The sequence below is a fragment of the Rana temporaria genome, chromosome 4 (assembly GCF_905171775.1).
Source record: "Rana temporaria chromosome 4, aRanTem1.1, whole genome shotgun sequence".
In the NCBI taxonomy this organism is placed as follows: domain Eukaryota; kingdom Metazoa; phylum Chordata; class Amphibia; order Anura; family Ranidae; genus Rana; species Rana temporaria.
The window spans coordinates 321,833,184-321,853,927 of NC_053492.1; the positions used below are offsets into that span (position 1 = coordinate 321,833,184).

At 42.7% G+C, this 20,744-nt stretch overlaps 1 protein-coding gene across 1 annotated transcript in view; it reads right to left on the reverse strand.

Annotated features, from left to right (window-relative positions):
* AGT (angiotensinogen) overlaps positions 1 to 20,744 on the reverse strand; it is a 102,643-nt gene that overhangs the window by 48,199 nt on the left and 33,700 nt on the right. Inside the window, 2 exon segments of the mRNA XM_040350690.1 lie at positions 4,701 to 4,845; positions 4,921 to 5,194. Coding sequence (XP_040206624.1) covers positions 4,701 to 4,845; positions 4,921 to 5,194 — 419 coding nt within the window.

Below are 20,744 nucleotides of genomic sequence, written 5' to 3' on the forward strand. Positions count from 1 at the left end.
GTATGTCTTATGCTTTGCGGAAAAAAAACTATAATCCTTGTCGTACGCATGCATTATCCTCCAGCTATCTATTAACTGTGTATCTTTCAGTAGACGCCTTGCTTTATGTAATTTTGTATTAGATATATGAGATACTCCCCTTGACACGTCTATTGCTGGGTCCAAAGCTATATTTAAATCGCCCCCCAAAATTAGAAACCCTTCCTTGTTTTGTTGTACCACTTCCAAATATTTTTCCAGTGTAGATATAGGATCCTCATTGGGTAAGTACAGATTCGCCAGAGTAACTTTTTGATTCCATAATTCTCCTTTCACTATTAACATCCTTCCTACGTCGTCCGTAATTACATTTGATTCTTTCCAAATCATTTGTTTTGAAAACATAATTGCCACCCCGTTCGCTTTGGATGTTTGGGAGGCACCATGGTACACTGTCGGATATCTTTGATTGCCCAGTCTTGGAATTTTATCTCTTCTGAAATGTGTCTCTCGTAAAAAGATTACTTGAGCTTTGATTCTACTGAGTTCTGCCATTAATTTAGTACGTTTTTCTGGGCTATTCAGACCCTTGACGTTGTACGATGTGAAATTTATTATATCCATTTTATCGCCTTTCTAATCTGGTATACCTCACAAAGGGAGCCAGTAGTACAAAATAGAAACAAGGAGGGGGAGGGGGAGAAAAAGGGGAGAGAGACAGACAAAAAAAAAAAGGGACCCCCCTCCCTTTCCCCCGTACCTCGAGAACTAGTCACTCGTCCAAGTGCCCGAGTAATTACCCTCCCGCCCCCCACTCGTGTCCCCCCCTGATACTGGGGGCCAACCACCGCAGGCGCGGAAGGGACAAAAACAAAACCACGCTAAAAAAAAAAGAAAAAAAAAAAAAGAGAAAAAAAAAAAAAGGGACCAGAGAAAAAGTCCCTATCCCTTTATTTAACGCTTCCGGTTTACCTCACACGATCATTTTTCAGCATGAAAAAAAAAAAACGTTTTTCAGCATGTTGAAAAAACAACGTTTTTCCAACTTCATCATTAAAACGACGTTGCCCACACACCATCGTTTTAAAAAAATGATCTAGCAAAGCGCGGTGATGTACAACACGTACAATGGCACTATAAAGGGGAAGTTCCATTCGCCTTTGGGCTGCTTTAGCTGATTCCGTGTTAGTAAAAGACGATTCGCGCTTTTTTGTCTGTTACAGCGTGATGAATGCACTCCCGTCTCATAACTTGCTTCTGAGCATGCGCAGGTTTTTAACATCGTTTTAGCCCACACACGATCATTTTTTACAACCCGAAAAACAACATTGTTTAAAACAATGTTAAAAAATGCAGCATGTTCGAATTTTTTTTTTTTTGTCGTTTTTTAGAACCTGAAAAATGATGTGAAGCCCACAAACGATCATTTAACCACTTCCATACAGGGCACTTATACACCTTCCCGCCCAGACCAATTTTTAGCTTTCAGAGTTGTTGCACTTTGAATGACAATTGCGCGGTCGTGCTACACTGTACCCAAACAAAAATTTTATCATTTTGTACCCACAGAGCTTTCTTTTGGTGGTATTTGATCACCTCTGGGATTTTTATTTTATGCAAAAAATAATAAAAAATTACCGAAAATTTGGAAAAACAACTTTTTTTTGTTTCTGTTATAAAACATTGTAAATAAGTACGTTTTCTCCTTCACTGATGGGCACTGATGGTACTGCACTGACGGGCACTGATAAGGCAGCACTGATGGACACCGATGAGGTGGCACTGATGTGGTGGCATTGATGGGCACTAATATGCGGCACTGATAGGCGGCACGGATAGGTGGCATGGATGGGCATGGATAGGCGGCACGGATGGGCACAGATAGGCGTCACAGATGGGCACGGATAGACAGCACGGATGGGCACGGATAGGCGGCATGGATGGGCATTGATAGGCGGCATGGATGGGCACTGATAGGCGGCATGGATGGGCACTGATAGGTGGCACGGATGGGCATAGATGGGCACTGATAGGTGGCACTATCGTATGTGTTATACTAATGAATGCCAATCAGTGCCAAACAATGCCTGCCAATCAGTGATGCCTATTGTGGGCTCTGATTGGCATCCATTGCGGGCACTGATTGGCATCCATTTTTTGTGTCATTTTGTGTCAAACCCCCCTGTCACAGGAGCAGCCGATCGGCTCTCCTCTACTCGCGTCTGACAGACGCAAGTGAGGAAAAGCCGATTACCGGCTTTTCCTGTTTACTTTGTGATCAGCCGTGATTAGACACGGCTGATCACATGGTAAAGAGTCTCCGTGAGAGACTCTTTATCTAGATCGGTGATGCAGGGTGTCAGACTGACACCCTGCAACAACGATCGCCGCGATCGTCCACTCAGGATATTGAAACCACTTTTCCGACGTCAATTTGTCATTGGCGGGCGGCAAGTGGTTAAAATTACATTTTTTAAAAACAAAGTTTTTTTCATTCCGAAAAATGATTGTGTGTACGCAGCATGAGCAGTGGCGTATCTAGGGTATGGCAGCCATGGCAAGTGCCATGGGGGGGGGGTGGCAAAAAGCCACCCTGCATAAAAAAAACTCCACCCGCCTCCCGCACCAATGTAGCACCCAGCGTTGCAGTGCATTAACTTTAACTGAATGTGGACTGTTTAATAAGCAGGGGTGGCCTGACCCATCGGGCACTCAGGCACTGCCCAAGGGCCTGGGGCCATTAGGGGGGCACCATAAGAGGCTCTGCAAGACTGAAACACATACAGTCTAGCATGGGCAGTGGCTGTAATAGGACCTCTTATGGCGCACTGCTCCCAGCCGGCCCCTCCTTCCCTCCGTCCATCCCAGTGCTTGTACTGTAAATTACATCACCCAGGACAGATGAGAAGAGAGGAGGGGCTGGCGGGGAGCAGTGCGCCATGAGAGGTCTTATCATTACAGGCATTAGGCTGTGTACGTTTTACAGGAGTCTAGAGACACCAGGGCCGCCACCATCGGTGGAGGGGTAGCCAGTACAGATGTAGGGGATCTGGGCTCCCACAGGACCGCAGGAGGCCCAATGATATTCTCCTGGTCTCCCCAGGGTGTCCCCACCCCCACGCAGTGTCCCCCTCTCTTGCATCCCTCTGTGTCCCCTGTCCTCATAACACTGCGTCCCTCTGTCTGTCCCCAGCGTCCCTCTCTGTCCTTGACTCACTGTGTCTCTCCCTGTCCCCGGATTCCTTCTCTGTCCCCAGTGTCCCTCTCTGTCCTCGTCACACTGCGTCCCTCTATGTCCCCAGTGCCCCTCCCTGTCCCTGGTTATCTGAAAGATGGGTTTCAATTGTTTTGACAGGGGCACAGTTTCTGTGCTTGCCATAGGCGCCATTTTTACTAGATACGCCTCTGGGCATGAGAGTGAAAAAAATCCCAAATTCTGAATTGTCACCTCAACAGGAGTAGAGAATAAATCCTCCAATGGGAACACTAGTCTAGTTCTGGTTACAACCAGCGATTTTTTCCCTTTTCCTATGGCACAGGAAGTGAAATCTCACCAATGGCACGCGGATGGCTAAAAAAACTGAAAGGGTGTCAGTTTTGAAGAAAACTGTTTTGCCTTTAGTTCTACTTTAAGGATAACCTGAAATATTGTATATACAATTGGTATAGTATAGCAGATAGAGCTTTAGTGGTAGCTGAAATTTGTTTTCTTGTCACATGACATTAGCACATATGTTTATCAAATGCAAATTTGTTGTAAAAAACAAAAAACAAATACACAAATATTAATTGTAGTGCATGCAAATACAATATATTACCCATTTTTTTTCTTGTAAAATTTAAAATCCCTGTCTGTCAGCACCTTTGTAACAGCACTGTTTATTGTGTGGGGCTCTCTAAAAACAAGAATAGCAATGGCTGATGTTTAGTGAAACAAGTTATTTAGGACTGCGGCACTACATTGTTTTTTTTGCACTACACACTGCAAAAGAAAACCTTTACCTACCAGTAAGCCATGATAAAAAAAAATACAATAAATTATAATTTTGTTAATATTTACTTTCATTGCTAAGGAAAGCTTTAGGACAAAAAGATACGCTATGATGTAGCCACAAAATGTGTTTCTTCTGTTTTCTTTTGTGGGGGGCATGAGAGCAGCCTCACCAAACCAATTAAGCTTAATACATTTGACAGTCGCTTACAATCATGGACATTAACAATCTAACAAAAAGAGATCTAGTACCTCTTTTTGCATATACTACAAAATTCTTCTATGCCATTTCTAATGTGCAGAGGTAAGATTTTTGTTATGTCATGGCTACTTTAAAACAGAGCTTGCATGTATATGCAGAGTCTTGTAATTTCCTTGCTGCCTGCCCTGACCTCTGGAAGTTTTCTGGTTTTCCATGTCTGCCCTGACCTTTGGCTTGTATCCTAACCATCTGTACTTTAATCTGGTGACCTATTCCATGTCACTGTCACCTGCAGTTCACTTAAACTCTGCACTACAGGGGTGGATCCCATGGTCTGACTTGTTCGGTGAAGCTATGCCTAACCATAAGCTGGCTATTTGCCTATGCATTCTAGGTGTGCCTATCCAATTTCACTGGCTGTTCCATACAGTGTAACTAAAAGGGCCAGATCAGTGAAATCACCATTCTGACAAGTTGACAGTTCAAAAAAATTTCAGGTATAAATAGAAAAATGATATAGTAGATTACCTTTCCAATGTTTATTTGTTCATTACTCATTTTGCCAAAATGTGCAGTCTTTTGCAGCAGGCTGGACAGATTCATATAAGTAAGAAGGTCTTTGGCATCATATGAACATTCTATTTCAAGCTTTGGTATGGTTAAATGGAGGTATCTGTAAAATAAAAGAAGGTCATTTTATAGATGCAATTATATATACCACAAGACTGCTGAAACCGCTGAATCTTACCTGTTTGATAAACCATTTAGCCAGTTTAAAGTTTGCCAGTTATAGCTTGTGATGGAAGATTCTATGTTCTCAATGGTATTTCCATTAGTTGGTAGGATAAGCAACAGGAAATCATTTTCACCAAGATAAATCTTTAGAACCAATTGATTTTTAATACTGTCATCTTTGAACTGAAATATTCCTGATGCTGAAATCATGGGGACTGAGATTTGCCTGTTTGGCTTAATCCAAAATGGCTGAAACTCCGGAATTAAGAAAGACTTAGTCACTTTACCTTGAATAAAATACAAAAAAAATATAAAAAATTAATAGTAATTACTGGTATTTTATTTATACATAGGTTAAATGTAAATTCCAGCCAAATTCCTTATATATATGTTTAATTTAAGTTGTGAATAGTATTGGAAAGGATGTAAACCCATGTCAAGTATTCATACATATTTGTATCCAAGATTTCTTGTGTCAGTGACTATTAGCCAGATTCAGGTATAGTTACACCAGCGTATCAGTAGATACGCCGTCGTAACTCTGAATCCACGCCGTCCTACATTTAAGCGTATGCTCAAACTGAGATACGCTTAAATGTTGCTAAGAGACTAGCGACGTAAGTCTTCCTACGCCGTCGTATCTTAGCTGTCTATTTACGCTGGCCGCTAGGGGCGTGTACGCTGATTTACGCCTAGAATATGTAAATCAGCGAGATATGCCTATTCACGAACGTACGCTCGCCCGTCGCAGTAAAGATACGCCGTTTACGTAAGGTGTTTTCAGGCATAAAGATAAACCATCAAAAAGATGGCGCAGCCAATGTTAAGTATGGACGTCGGAACTGCCGTCGAATTTCACGTTGTTTGCGTCATTTGCGTAAGTCGATTCAGAATAGGGCTGGGCGTAGGTTACGTTCACGTCGAAAGCATTGACTATTTGCAACGTGATTTGGAGCATGCGCACTGGGATACGACCGCGGACGGCGCATGCTGAACTCTCAGCACTGGAGAAACTGCCGTTTATCATGTAACCGTGGTATACAGATCACCCAAAAAGGTATATAGTGGCAGTATTTTTATGTAAAAAGAAGATTTATAAGCTGTGAGCACTGTGGGTGGGGGGGAGGATGAACTATTTTCATATTACTGGGTTTAGTAACACTTTAAGATAACAAAGTATTATATTTTTGTCATTAGCTAGGCTTTCTTTTGGCCACACTGTCATGCAAAATTTTTTAAATTTGGTAAATACTCTATAGACTAAAACATGTAGATAAAGGTTTTTTTTTTTTCTGGTATGACCAATGTTTTAAAATGTGTAGTGATACTGTAGATGAAATGTATTAACTTTGCTCTATAATTTGTTCTATTTAAACAGACAGTAAATAAAGCTGAACTAAACCCTCTAAGGCCTTGTACACACGATCAGTCTAAACCGATGAGAACGGACTGAAGTTCAGTTTCATCAGTCCAAACCAACCGTGTGTGGGCCCCATCAGTCAGTTATCCTCCGGTCCAAAAATGTTGAACTTGCTTTAAAATTGAACTGACGGACTGATAACCGATAGGTCAAAACCGATGGTTAGTACGTAAAAGCATCGGTTCAAAACCCGCGCATGCTCAGAATCAAGTCGACGCATGCTTGGAAGCATTGAACTTCATTTTTTTCAGCACGTCGTTGTGTTTTACGTCACCACGTTGGACTCGATCGGTTTTTGAACTGATGGTGTGTAGGCACATCAGACCATCAGTCAACTCCATCGGTTAACCGATGAGAACGGTGCTTCAGTCTGTTTTCATCGGTTTAGACTGATCGTGTGTACAGGGCCTTATCCTTTTCAGACAAAGAGGCTGCCATCTTAGCCTATGTTTGAATTGCAATTGCTAAGGTGCTGCACATGTATTCAGGTAAGATTTCAGCCATTTGACAGTTTGGTTGAAAAACCCGGAAGCGGAACTAAACCCACTGATTTAACAGGTTCTAAAAACAGTTACTTTTGGGACATGCCATGAATGATACATTTGCTTGTAATCTCAATCAAACTGTCAAACTATCCAAATGCTGTCATGACTGATTACATTGTCAGCATCCATGGCAACTGCAGATTAGAGTTGGGCGAACGGTTTGGGCTGAGAAAAAATTTGGCCCAAACATCGCCTGTTCTCCCATTCAGCAAACAGCTGAATTTGGAGGGTGTTTGTTCGCCCCGCCGAACACCATGCAATGCACTGTGTGCTGCTCAGTGCATTCTGAGCCCTGATTGGGCAAAGCTTTCGGGTGCAGTAAATAGCTGGTTGTAAAGGAGTCGGCTGGGATGCTGGTTGTTTAGGAGCAGGATGTCCTGCTGACAGCTGAATTAAAAAAAGTGAAATAAAAGCGGCATGGAGTCCCCCCCCCCAAACCCATACCAGACCCTTATGCGAGCATGCAGCCTGGTTGGCCAGGAAAGGGGGGGCGAGCGAGCACTCCCCCTCCTGAACCATACAAGGCCACAGCCCCCTTAACACCCCCCACCCCAAGACACCTTGTCCCCACAACCCTGGGCTGTGGGGGTCTCCGGGGCAGAAGGCTTATCTGCATCTGTAAGGCCCCTTTAACAAGGAAGCCCCCAGATCCCACCCCACCCCCCCCCCCCATGTGAATATAGTACCACTACCCATTCACCAAAAAAGTGGCAAAAAGTAATAAAAACACAGAGACAGTTTTTGACAATTCCTTTATTAAAAAATAAAAGAACAGTGTCCCCCGATGTAAATCCATCAATCACAATGCCGACGTCACTGCAGGACCCAAAAAATAATAAAAAAGCTCCGTCATCAACTAAGGCAAACCGCCAAATGCCTGGCTTAGGTAAGGGGCAGAGCAACCTGGCAACATCACCTGATGGAACCGTCCCTTGAGACGTCACAAACCGGTGCTTGCTGTGTCGGTGACATCACAAGAGACGGTGCCATCAGGTGATGTTGCCAGGTTGCTCTGCCCCTTACCTAAGCCAGGCATTTGGCGGTTTGCCTTAGTTGACGACGGAGCTTTTTTATTATTTTTTTTTATTCCTTTCCTGGCCAACCAGGCTGCATGCTCGCATATACAGTATAAGCCATAACGACAAGCCAGGTATTCGGCGGTTCGGTGGAATCATTTTTTTGTTTTCTTTTTTGGGTCCTGTAGCCGCTGTCGTGATTGACGATACAGACATTTTTTTTTTTTTAAATACTGGAATTGTCAAAAACTGTCTTTATAAATTTTTGCCACTTTTTTGGTAAATAGGTAGGGGTATGTACCCTACACTCATTCACATGGGGGGGGTGAGGTCTTGGGACCGCCTTCTTCCACAGGGCCACAAAGCACCCACTTCCTAATGTTAAGGCAGTGGTTCTCAACTCCTGTCCTCAGGAACCACTAACAGGCCAGATTTAAATTATTACCTTGGGGAGATGCAGACTAGAATACTGCAATCACTGAGCAGCAAATAATTTCACCTGTGATGTATTTCAGTTATCTTGAAAACCTGGCCTGTTAGTGGGTCCTGAGGACAGGAGTTGAGAACCACTGTGTTAAGGGCATGTGGACTGGTATGATTTTAGGATGGGGGAGATGCTAACCCCCCCCCCCCCCCTTCTTTCCTGGCCTGCCAGCCTGCATGCTTGAATAAGGGTCGGATATGGATTTTGGGGGGACCCCACGCCATTTTTCCAAAAATTATATTGCCAGCAATGGTATTGTATTGCTGGCAATTTAAATGTTATTTCATAAAAAATATATATATTTAGAAATTTTATTTTTGCTGCAGCATGTTCTATACATTCTACAGATGCACCACTTTACAGACAGACTAAGGGGGCACCCCAGGTACTATATTTAATGATTTATGTATTCTTATTGTTGCACTTTAAGCTTCATTAACCACTAAAGGACAAAACCTCTTTTTGAGACTTGTTGACAAGTTAAAATATTTTTTTTCTGGAAAATTACTTAGAACCCCCAAACAAATATTATATATATAAGATATATATATTTTAGACACCCTAGAGAATAAAATGGCGGTCATTGCAATACTTTATGTAACACCGTATTTGCGCAGCGGTCTTACAAGTGAATTTTTTTGGGGGAAAATACACTTTTTTAAGTTAAAAAATAAGACAACAGTAAAGTTAGCCTGCTCGTGGAATAGCGACAAACTTTGGCATTTAAAAATTTCCATTGGCGACGTTTAAAAATTATAATTTATATTTTATTACACAAATTTTAGGGTTTTAGAATATGTTTTTCACAGACCTCCTCTGTAACTTAAAACGGGTAGCCTGTAGACATTTTTAAATGTCGCCAATGGAGATATTTAAGTGCCCAAGTTGTCGCTATTCCACGAACGGGCGCAATTTTGTACAAATAGAGCTCTTAGACAAAGAGAGCTCTTAGAAGCATGCGATCATATAAGCTGCCACGTCTCAGGGGTAAATCCTCACCCAAGGCCTGCTCCCATTTGCACGTTTAGACATGCTGAGGCCCGGTTGGTGACAGATCCGTTTTCAGGAGCTGGTAGGTGCGCAAAATCATACCCTTAGGGGACGAGCCCTCTAAACAGATTTCCTCAAACTCGGTTAAAGGGGAGAATTGGAGGTTTGTTACCAGAGATTTTGCAAAGTGACAGATTGGTATTTAGCTAAAAAAAAGCCTGTCTGGGCAAGTCATAAGCATCCCTCAGATCCCGAAAGGACCGCAAGGTTCTGGTATTCACCAATTGACTGTAGTGAAATAAGGCTCTTTCCATCCAGAAGTGGGACATCTGCAAGGTCAAACTGTCCGGGACATTGGGTGTGAACAGAAATGAGGTGATCAGGGAAGTAGTAGAGGTAAGTGGGTATAGTGGTTTAGCACGCCGCCATAGTATCTGCAAGAGCGCCATTGGTCCCAGCAGTTGTAACCCACCGAGCGGTACATCCGCACTCCACAGCATGGAATTTGGATGGGTGGGGGACCAGCCACAACTTCGCAATTTGTTTCCATTTATTATATGCATGGAGGGTACACCAAGAGGCTACAGGGTGCAACTGGATGACTAAATAATACTTGGCTACATTTGGGAGCCCAAGGCTGCCTTGGCCATGGGGTGCGAAGAGAATTGGTCTAGCGATCTAATGTCTCTTATAGTTCCAGAAGAAATTGATACATACAGGATACATACGGGATCTGGACAGGCTCAAGGGATCTACTGGTTAAATTTATCAACTCAACAATTCAGAAACTCAACATTAATAATTTACCCTTTACTCATAATTTTGATCCTGAGAATATACAATTTTTGTACCTTACAATCATTAAACATTCAGACGGTACACTTGTCACAGACCTCTATTGTAAACCGACAGCAGGCAACACTTTGCTGCATGCATCTGTAACGTTCCTGTCTTGCTATTTTTATATTTGATTACTTGGATCTCAACTGCGGAGGTTTCTCAGTGTAAACCAAAAGTCACTCTATAGTATGGTTAAGAGTTAATGGTTTATATCATCACAACCTCAGATAGAGCACCAGCATAATCAAGAAAGCCTATTAACTCATAAGCCTTTATAATGCAGTTTAAAGTCACAGTCTATGAACAAGTAGGTATAAGGTTTTGGGTAGCAGTATTACTTAATGTTTCTTACTGAAAGCAGTGCAGATAGAGCCAACACATATATGTATATATATATATATATATCTATATATATATATCACGAGCTGAGACCATGCATAAGTATATTCAGGCAGGACTTGGATATTGAGATATGCAATTGATAGACAAGCACAGTTCAGTATAGGCTGGAGATCTTAACAATTTGTGTAGAGATACTTGCGGTACTGCTGGTAGGAACAGAGATGGCTATATTCAGGTCTGCAGAGTGCTGGTACAGATGGGAAGCCTGAGAAGCTGATGGCTGAAGGGTGAGCTGATCCCAATCCTGGATGGTCAGACTGTAGGCAGAGGACTGCAGGGAGCGCTGATCCTGAGCTGGAGGGACAAGAGAGTGTCTCCTGATAGCAGGTTCACAGGGCTTGAGGAGCGGTTCCTGGGTGACGGCAGGGGTCCAACAAAATAGCGGAACACCCTGCCGTCATTGCTGTGTGTTTAAATAGCCCGCACAGCGCGGGAAACGAGGAGTCTTGCTGGGGGCGCGCTTCCGCGTTCCAGCGTGGAACGCAAGCCGCGGCGCACAGGAAGTGACACGCCAGAGTCAGGGAGACGAGCGCAGCTCACAGGATTAGGTAAGGCTGCGCTCGTCCTGTTCAATACAACGCCAGTAACGTTACATACTCCCCTCCTCAATGGGGCACCACCAGCGCCAATAATAGGTGAAGGACGAGTGGGGTACCTCTGATGGAATTGTCTAATTAAACGAGGGGCATGAATGTGAGAAGAATTTTCCCAAGAATCTTCAAGTTGGGAGTACCCTTTCCAACGTATTAAATATTGAATGCCAGAACCTCTTTGTCTAGAATCCAGAATCTTTTCTACTTCGTATTCTGTCTCGCCCAGAACTTCAACGGGTGGAGGAGGTTGGGCAGCCCGGTTGGAAAATGGATTGGGTACATACGGTTTTATAAGAGAGACATGAAAAACTGGATGTATCTTCCAATCAAGGGGTAAACATAGTTTTACTGCATTAGAGTTAATTACTTGAGAAATAGGATATGGACCTATGAATTGACGACCCAACTTTTTCGATGGTAAATTTAGACGTAGATTTCTGGTAGACAGCCAAACTAGGTCACCAACGTCGTAAGAAGGAGGTACTGATCTATGAAGATCATAATTTCGTTTTTGTCGTGTTTGCGCACTTTCTAGGTTTGACCGTATGATTGGAATGGTGTTTTTTAGGGTGGTGAGATAATCGTCTACTGCAGGTACTTCGTTAGAGAGAAATGAAGTCGGTAAACTGTTTGGGTGAAACCCATAGTTAGCAAAAAATGGTGAGAGTAGTGATGAAGAGCTGGTTGAATTATTGTATGCAAATTCTGCATGGGGAAGTAGTTGAAACCAGTCATCTTGGAGATGAGTGCAGTAACAGCGTAAATACTGTTCCAAGATTTGGTTAATACGTTCTGTCTGTCCGTTCGTTTGAGGATGGTAGGCCGTGGACATTCTATGATCAATTTTCAGTGCCTTACACAAAGCTTTCCAAAACTTGGAGATGAACTGAGATCCTCGATCGGAGATAATTTGAGTGGGTAACCCATGCAACTTAAGAACATTATTTATGAAAGCTGTTGCTGTCTCTAGTGAAGTTGGAAGATTCTTTAAGGGAATAAAATGTGCCATTTTAGTGAATAGGTCTACAGTGACCATAATGGTATTAGCCCCATTCGATCTAGGAAGCTCGACTATAAAGTCCATTGATACAACCTCCCATGGTCTATTGGGTATTGGGAGGGAGGTAAGTAGACCAAATGGCGGTCTCCTAGAAGATTTGTTGCTGGCACAAATCTCGCAGGAAGAAACATATTCTTGCACCATTTTAGCTAATTGAGGCCACCAATAGTGTCTTTTAACAAGATGTATTGTCTTGGTGATTCCGGGATGACCAGCTAATGGAGAATCATGTAATTGTCTAAGTAATAACAACCGTAATTTTGAAGGGACATACAATTTATTTTTATAAGTGTATAATCCGTCTGTTTGTTTTGTAACACCATTAGGAAGCTCAGAAGTATCTGTGGATATGGTTTGAGAGAGTAACTGTTTAAAGGAAGTAGTTATTCCTATGAATCGGTTATCAGGAATGATAGAATGAGGTGGTGACTCGGTAGAACGGTCTTCATTCATGCGGGATAAGGAATCCGCTTTTAAGTTTTGTGTACCCGGTCTATAGGAGATTTGAAAATCAAATCGATCAAAGAACAAGCTCCATCTCACCTGACGGGCAGACAAGGTTTTGCAGGCCTTCAGATGTTGCAAATTTCGGTGATCTGTCAAAATAGTGATCGGATGTGTAGAACCCTCTAGAAGGTGTCTCCAATTGGCTAGAGCATCTCTGATTGCTAGGAGTTCTTTTTCTCCAATTGGGTAATTCCTTTCTGCACTGGTTAAAGTTCTGGAATAGAATGCCACTGGATGTAAAGGTTCAGACCCATTTTGTTGTTGTGAAAGTACTGCGCCTAATGCGAAATGTGATGCATCAACTTCTACAGTGAAGAAGAATGAAGGATCAGGTAGTTGGAGAATAGGGGCAGTAGTATAAGATTGTTTGAGTGTCTCGAAAGCTGCTTGTGCCTCATTAGTCCATTTGAAAGGTGTGTTTTTACTTGTTAGGGCATTCAGGGGCTTCACAATCTGCGAAAAGTTTTTAATGAATTTTCGGTAATAATTAGAAAAACCAAGGAAGCGCTGTAAAGCCTTCCTAGAATGGGGAACTGGCCAGGAGAGAATACAATCAACTTTTGAATTGTCCATCTGTATACCTTCTGGGGTAATTTGGTACCCAAGGAAAGAAACACTGGTCTGGTTAAAAACACATTTTTCGAGTTTGACAAGAAGATTTGAAAAAGAAGATTTATAAGCTGTGAGCACTGTGGGTGGGGGGGAGGATGAACTATTTTCATATTACTGGGTTTAGTAACACTTTAAGATAACAAAGTATTATATTTTTGTCATTAGCTAGGCTTTCTTTTGGCCACACTGTCATGCAAAATTTTTTAAATTTGGTAAATACTCTATAGACTAAAACATGTAGATAAAGGTTTTTTTTTTTCTGGTATGACCAATGTTTTAAAATGTGTAGTGATACTGTAGATGAAATGTATTAACTTTGCTCTATAATTTGTTCTATTTAAACAGACAGTAAATAAAGCTGAACTAAACCCTCTAAGGCCTTGTACACACGATCAGTCTAAACCGATGAGAACGGACTGAAGTTCAGTTTCATCAGTCCAAACCAACCGTGTGTGGGCCCCATCAGTCAGTTATCCTCCGGTCCAAAAATGTTGAACTTGCTTTAAAATTGAACTGACGGACTGATAACCGATAGGTCAAAACCGATGGTTAGTACGTAAAAGCATCGGTTCAAAACCCGCGCATGCTCAGAATCAAGTCGACGCATGCTTGGAAGCATTGAACTTCATTTTTTTCAGCACGTCGTTGTGTTTTACGTCACCACGTTGGACTCGATCGGTTTTTGAACTGATGGTGTGTAGGCACATCAGACCATCAGTCAACTCCATCGGTTAACCGATGAGAACGGTGCTTCAGTCTGTTTTCATCGGTTTAGACTGATCGTGTGTACAGGGCCTTATCCTTTTCAGACAAAGAGGCTGCCATCTTAGCCTATGTTTGAATTGCAATTGCTAAGGTGCTGCACATGTATTCAGGTAAGATTTCAGCCATTTGACAGTTTGGTTGAAAAACCCGGAAGCGGAACTAAACCCACTGATTTAACAGGTTCTAAAAACAGTTACTTTTGGGACATGCCATGAATGATACATTTGCTTGTAATCTCAATCAAACTGTCAAACTATCCAAATGCTGTCATGACTGATTACATTGTCAGCATCCATGGCAACTGCAGATTAGAGTTGGGCGAACGGTTTGGGCTGAGAAAAAATTTGGCCCAAACATCGCCTGTTCTCCCATTCAGCAAACAGCTGAATTTGGAGGGTGTTTGTTCGCCCCGCCGAACACCATGCAATGCACTGTGTGCTGCTCAGTGCATTCTGAGCCCTGATTGGGCAAAGCTTTCGGGTGCAGTAAATAGCTGGTTGTAAAGGAGTCGGCTGGGATGCTGGTTGTTTAGGAGCAGGATGTCCTGCTGACAGCTGAATTAAAAAAAGTGAAATAAAAGCGGCATGGAGTCCCCCCCCCCAAACCCATACCAGACCCTTATGCGAGCATGCAGCCTGGTTGGCCAGGAAAGGGGGGGCGAGCGAGCACTCCCCCTCCTGAACCATACAAGGCCACAGCCCCCTTAACACCCCCCACCCCAAGACACCTTGTCCCCACAACCCTGGGCTGTGGGGGTCTCCGGGGCAGAAGGCTTATCTGCATCTGTAAGGCCCCTTTAACAAGGAAGCCCCCAGATCCCACCCCACCCCCCCCCCCCCATGTGAATATAGTACCACTACCCATTCACCAAAAAAGTGGCAAAAAGTAATAAAAACACAGAGACAGTTTTTGACAATTCCTTTATTAAAAAATAAAAGAACAGTGTCCCCCGATGTAAATCCATCAATCACAATGCCGACGTCACTGCAGGACCCAAAAAATAATAAAAAAGCTCCGTCATCAACTAAGGCAAACCGCCAAATGCCTGGCTTAGGTAAGGGGCAGAGCAACCTGGCAACATCACCTGATGGAACCGTCCCTTGAGACGTCACAAACCGGTGCTTGCTGTGTCGGTGACATCACAAGAGACGGTGCCATCAGGTGATGTTGCCAGGTTGCTCTGCCCCTTACCTAAGCCAGGCATTTGGCGGTTTGCCTTAGTTGACGACGGAGCTTTTTTATTATTTTTTTTTATTCCTTTCCTGGCCAACCAGGCTGCATGCTCGCATATACAGTATAAGCCATAACGACAAGCCAGGTATTCGGCGGTTCGGTGGAATCATTTTTTTTGTTTTCTTTTTTGGGTCCTGTAGCCGCTGTCGTGATTGACGATACAGACATTTTTTTTTTTTTAAATACTGGAATTGTCAAAAACTGTCTTTATAAATTTTTGCCACTTTTTTGGTAAATAGGTAGGGGTATGTACCCTACACTCATTCACATGGGGGGGGTGAGGTCTTGGGACCGCCTTCTTCCACAGGGCCACAAAGCACCCACTTCCTAATGTTAAGGCAGTGGTTCTCAACTCCTGTCCTCAGGAACCACTAACAGGCCAGATTTAAATTATTACCTTGGGGAGATGCAGACTAGAATACTGCAATCACTGAGCAGCAAATAATTTCACCTGTGATGTATTTCAGTTATCTTGAAAACCTGGCCTGTTAGTGGGTCCTGAGGACAGGAGTTGAGAACCACTGTGTTAAGGGCATGTGGACTGGTATGATTTTAGGATGGGGGAGATGCTAACTCCCCCCCCCCCCCTTCTTTCCTGGCCTGCCAGCCTGCATGCTTGAATAAGGGTCGGATATGGATTTTGGGGGGACCCCACGCCATTTTTCCAAAAATTATATTGCCAGCAATGGTATTGTATTGCTGGCAATTTAAATGTTATTTCATAAAAAATATATATATTTAGAAATTTTATTTTTGCTGCAGCATGTTCTATACATTCTACAGATGCACCACTTTACAGACAGACTAAGGGGGCACCCCAGGTACTATATTTAATGATTTATGTATTCTTATTGTTGCACTTTAAGCTTCATTAACCACTAAAGGACAAAACCTCTTTTTGAGACTTGTTGACAAGTTAAAATATTTTTTTTCTGGAAAATTACTTAGAACCCCCAAACAAATATTATATATATAAGATATATATATTTTAGACACCCTAGAGAATAAAATGGCGGTCATTGCAATACTTTATGTAACACAGTATTTGCGCAGCGGTCTTACAAGTGAATTTTTTTGGGGGGAAAATACACTTTTTTAAGTTAAAAAATAAGACAACAGTAAAGTTAGCCTGCTCGTGGAATAGCGACAAACTTTGGCATTTAAAAATTTCCATTGGCGACGTTTAAAAATTATAATTTATATTTTATTACACAAATTTTAGGGTTTTAGAATATGTTTTTCACAGACCTCCTCTGTAACTTAAAACGGGTAGCCTGTAGACATTTTTAAATGTCGCCAATGGAGATATTTAAGTGCCCAAGTTGTCGCTATTCCACGAACGGGCGCAATTTTGTACAAATAGAGCTCTTAGACAAAGAGAGCTCTTAGAAGCATGCGATCATATAAGCTGCCACGTCTCAGGGGTAAATCCTCACCCAAGGCCTGCTCCCATTTGCACGTTTAGACATGCTGAGGCCCGGTTGGTGACAGATCCGTTTTCAGGAGCTGGTAGGTGCGCAAAATCATACCCTTAGGGGACGAGCCCTCTAAACAGATTTCCTCAAACTCGGTTAAAGGGGAGAATTGGAGGTTTGTTACCAGAGATTTTGCAAAGTGACAGATTGGTATTTAGCTAAAAAAAAGCCTGTCTGGGCAAGTCATAAGCATCCCTCAGATCCCGAAAGGACCGCAAGGTTCTGGTATTCACCAATTGACTGTAGTGAAATAAGGCTCTTTCCATCCAGAAGTGGGACATCTGCAAGGTCAAACTGTCCGGGACATTGGGTGTGAACAGAAATGAGGTGATCAGGGAAGTAGTAGAGGTAAGTGGGTATAGTGGTTTAGCACGCCGCCATAGTATCTGCAAGAGCGCCATTGGTCCCAGCAGTTGTAACCCACCGAGCGGTACATCCGCACTCCACAGCATGGAATTTGGATGGGTGGGGGACCAGCCACAACTTCGCAATTTGTTTCCATTTATTATATGCATGGAGGGTACACCAAGAGGCTACAGGGTGCAACTGGATGACTAAATAATACTTGGCTACATTTGGGAGCCCAAGGCTGCCTTGGCCATGGGGTGCGAAGAGAATTGGTCTAGCGATCTAATGTCTCTTATAGTTCCAGAAGAAATTGATACATACAGGATACATACGGGATCTGGACAGGCTCAAGGGATCTACTGGTTAAATTTATCAACTCAACAATTCAGAAACTCAACATTAATAATTTACCCTTTACTCATAATTTTGATCCTGAGAATATACAATTTTTGTACCTTACAATCATTAAACATTCAGACGGTACACTTGTCACAGACCTCTATTGTAAACCGACAGCAGGCAACACTTTGCTGCATGCATCTGTAACGTTCCTGTCTTGCTATTTTTATATTTGATTACTTGGATCTCAACTGCGGAGGTTTCTCAGTGTAAACCAAAAGTCACTCTATAGTATGGTTAAGAGTTAATGGTTTATATCATCACAACCTCAGATAGAGCACCAGCATAATCAAGAAAGCCTATTAACTCATAAGCCTTTATAATGCAGTTTAAAGTCACAGTCTATGAACAAGTAGGTATAAGGTTTTGGGTAGCAGTATTACTTAATGTTTCTTACTGAAAGCAGTGCAGATAGAGCCAACACATATATGTATATATATATATATATCTATATATATATATCACGAGCTGAGACCATGCATAAGTATATTCAGGCAGGACTTGGATATTGAGATATGCAATTGATAGACAAGCACAGTTCAGTATAGGCTGGAGATCTTAACAATTTGTGTAGAGATACTTGCGGTACTGCTGGTAGGAACAGAGATGGCTATATTCAGGTCTGCAGAGTGCTGGTACAGATGGGAAGCCTGAGAAGCTGATGGCTGAAGGGTGAGCTGATCCCAATCCTGGATGGTCAGACTGTAGGCAGAGGACTGCAGGGAGCGCTGATCCTGAGCTGGAGGGACAAGAGAGTGTCTCCTGATAGCAGGTTCACAGGGCTTGAGGAGCGGTTCCTGGGTGACGGCAGGGGTCCAACAAAATAGCGGAACACCCTGCCGTCATTGCTGTGTGTTTAAATAGCCCGCACAGCGCGGGAAACGAGGAGTCTTGCTGGGGGCGCGCTTCCGCGTTCCAGCGTGGAACGCAAGCCGCGGCGCACAGGAAGTGACACGCCAGAGTCAGGGAGACGAGCGCAGCTCACAGGATTAGGTAAGGCTGCGCTCGTCCTGTTCAATACAACGCCAGTAACGTTACATACTCCCCTCCTCAATGGGGCACCACCAGCGCCAATAATAGGTGAAGGACGAGTGGGGTACCTCTGATGGAATTGTCTAATTAAACGAGGGGCATGAATGTGAGAAGAATTTTCCCAAGAATCTTCAAGTTGGGAGTACCCTTTCCAACGTATTAAATATTGAATGCCAGAACCTCTTTGTCTAGAATCCAGAATCTTTTCTACTTCGTATTCTGTCTCGCCCAGAACTTCAACGGGTGGAGGAGGTTGGGCAGCCCGGTTGGAAAATGGATTGGGTACATACGGTTTTATAAGAGAGACATGAAAAACTGGATGTATCTTCCAATCAAGGGGTAAACGTAGTTTTACTGCATTAGAGTTAATTACTTGAGAAATAGGATATGGACCTATGAATTGACGACCCAACTTTTTCGATGGTAAATTTAGACGTAGATTTCTGGTAGACAGCCAAACTAGGTCACCAACGTCGTAAGAAGGAGGTACTGATCTATGAAGATCATAATTTCGTTTTTGTCGTGTTTGCGCACTTTCTAGGTTTGACCGTATGATTGGAATGGTGTTTTTTTAGGGTGGTGAGATAATCGTCTACTGCAGGTACTTCGTTAGAGAGAAATGAAGTCGGTAAACTGTTTGGGTGAAACCCATAGTTAGCAAAAAATGGTGAGAGTAGTGATGAAGAGCTGGTTGAATTATTGTATGCAAATTCTGCATGGGGAAGTAGTTGAAACCAGTCATCTTGGAGATGAGTGCAGTAACAGCGTAAATACTGTTCCAAGATTTGGTTAATACGTTCTGTCTGTCCGTTCGTTTGAGGATGGTAGGCCGTGGACATTCTATGATCAATTTTCAGTGCCTTACACAAAGCTTTCCAAAACTTGGAGATGAACTGAGATCCTCGATCGGAGATAATTTGAGTGGGTAACCCATGCAACTTAAGAACATTATTTATGAAAGCTGTTGCTGTCTCTAGTGAAGTTGGAAGATTCTTTAAGGGAATAAAATGTGCCATTTTAGTGAATAGGTCTACAGTGACCATAATGGTATTAGCCCCATTCGATCTAGGAAGCTCGACTATAAAGTCCATTGATACAACCTCCCATGGTCTATTGGGTATTGGGAGGGAGGTAAGTAGACCAAATGGCGGTCTCCTAGAAGATTTGTTGCTGGCACAAATCTCGCAGGAAGAAACATATTCTTGCACCATTTTAGCTAATTGAGGCCACCAATAGTGTCTTTTAACAAGATGTATTGTCTTGGTGATTCCGGATGACAGCTAATGGAGAATCATGTAATTGTCTAAGTAATAACAACCGTAATTTTGAAGGGACATACAATTTATTTTTATAAGTGTATAATCCGTCTGTTTGTTTTGTAACACCATTAGGAAGCTCAGAAGTATCTGTGGATATGGTTTGAGAGAGTAACTGTTTAAAGGAAGTAGTTATTCCTATGAATCGGTTATCAGGAATGATAGAATGAGGTGGTGACTCGGTAGAACGGTCTTCATTCATGCGGGATAAGGAATCCGCTTTTAAGTTTTGTGTACCCGGTCTATAGGAGATTTGAAAATCAAATCGATCAAAGAACAAGCTCCATCTCACCTGACGGGCAGACAAGGTTTTGCAGGCCTTCAGATGTTGCAAATTTCGGTGATCTGTCAAAATAGTGATCGGATGTGTAGAACCCTCTAGAAGGTGTCTCCAATTGGCTAGAGCATCTCTGATTGCTAGGAGTTCTTTTTCTCCAATTGGGTAATTCCTTTCTGCACTGGTTAAAGTTCTGGAATAGAATGCCACTGGATGTAAAGGTTCAGACCCATTTTGTTGTTGTGAAAGTACTGCGCCTAATGCGAAATGTGATGCATCAACTTCTACAGTGAAGAAGAATGAAGGATCAGGTAGTTGGAGAATAGGGGCAGTAGTATAAGATTGTTTGAGTGTCTCGAAAGCTGCTTGTGCCTCATTAGTCCATTTGAAAGGTGTGTTTTTACTTGTTAGGGCATTCAGGGGCTTCACAATCTGCGAAAAGTTTTTAATGAATTTTCGGTAATAATTAGAAAAACCAAGGAAGCGCTGTAAAGCCTTCCTAGAATGGGGAACTGGCCAGGAG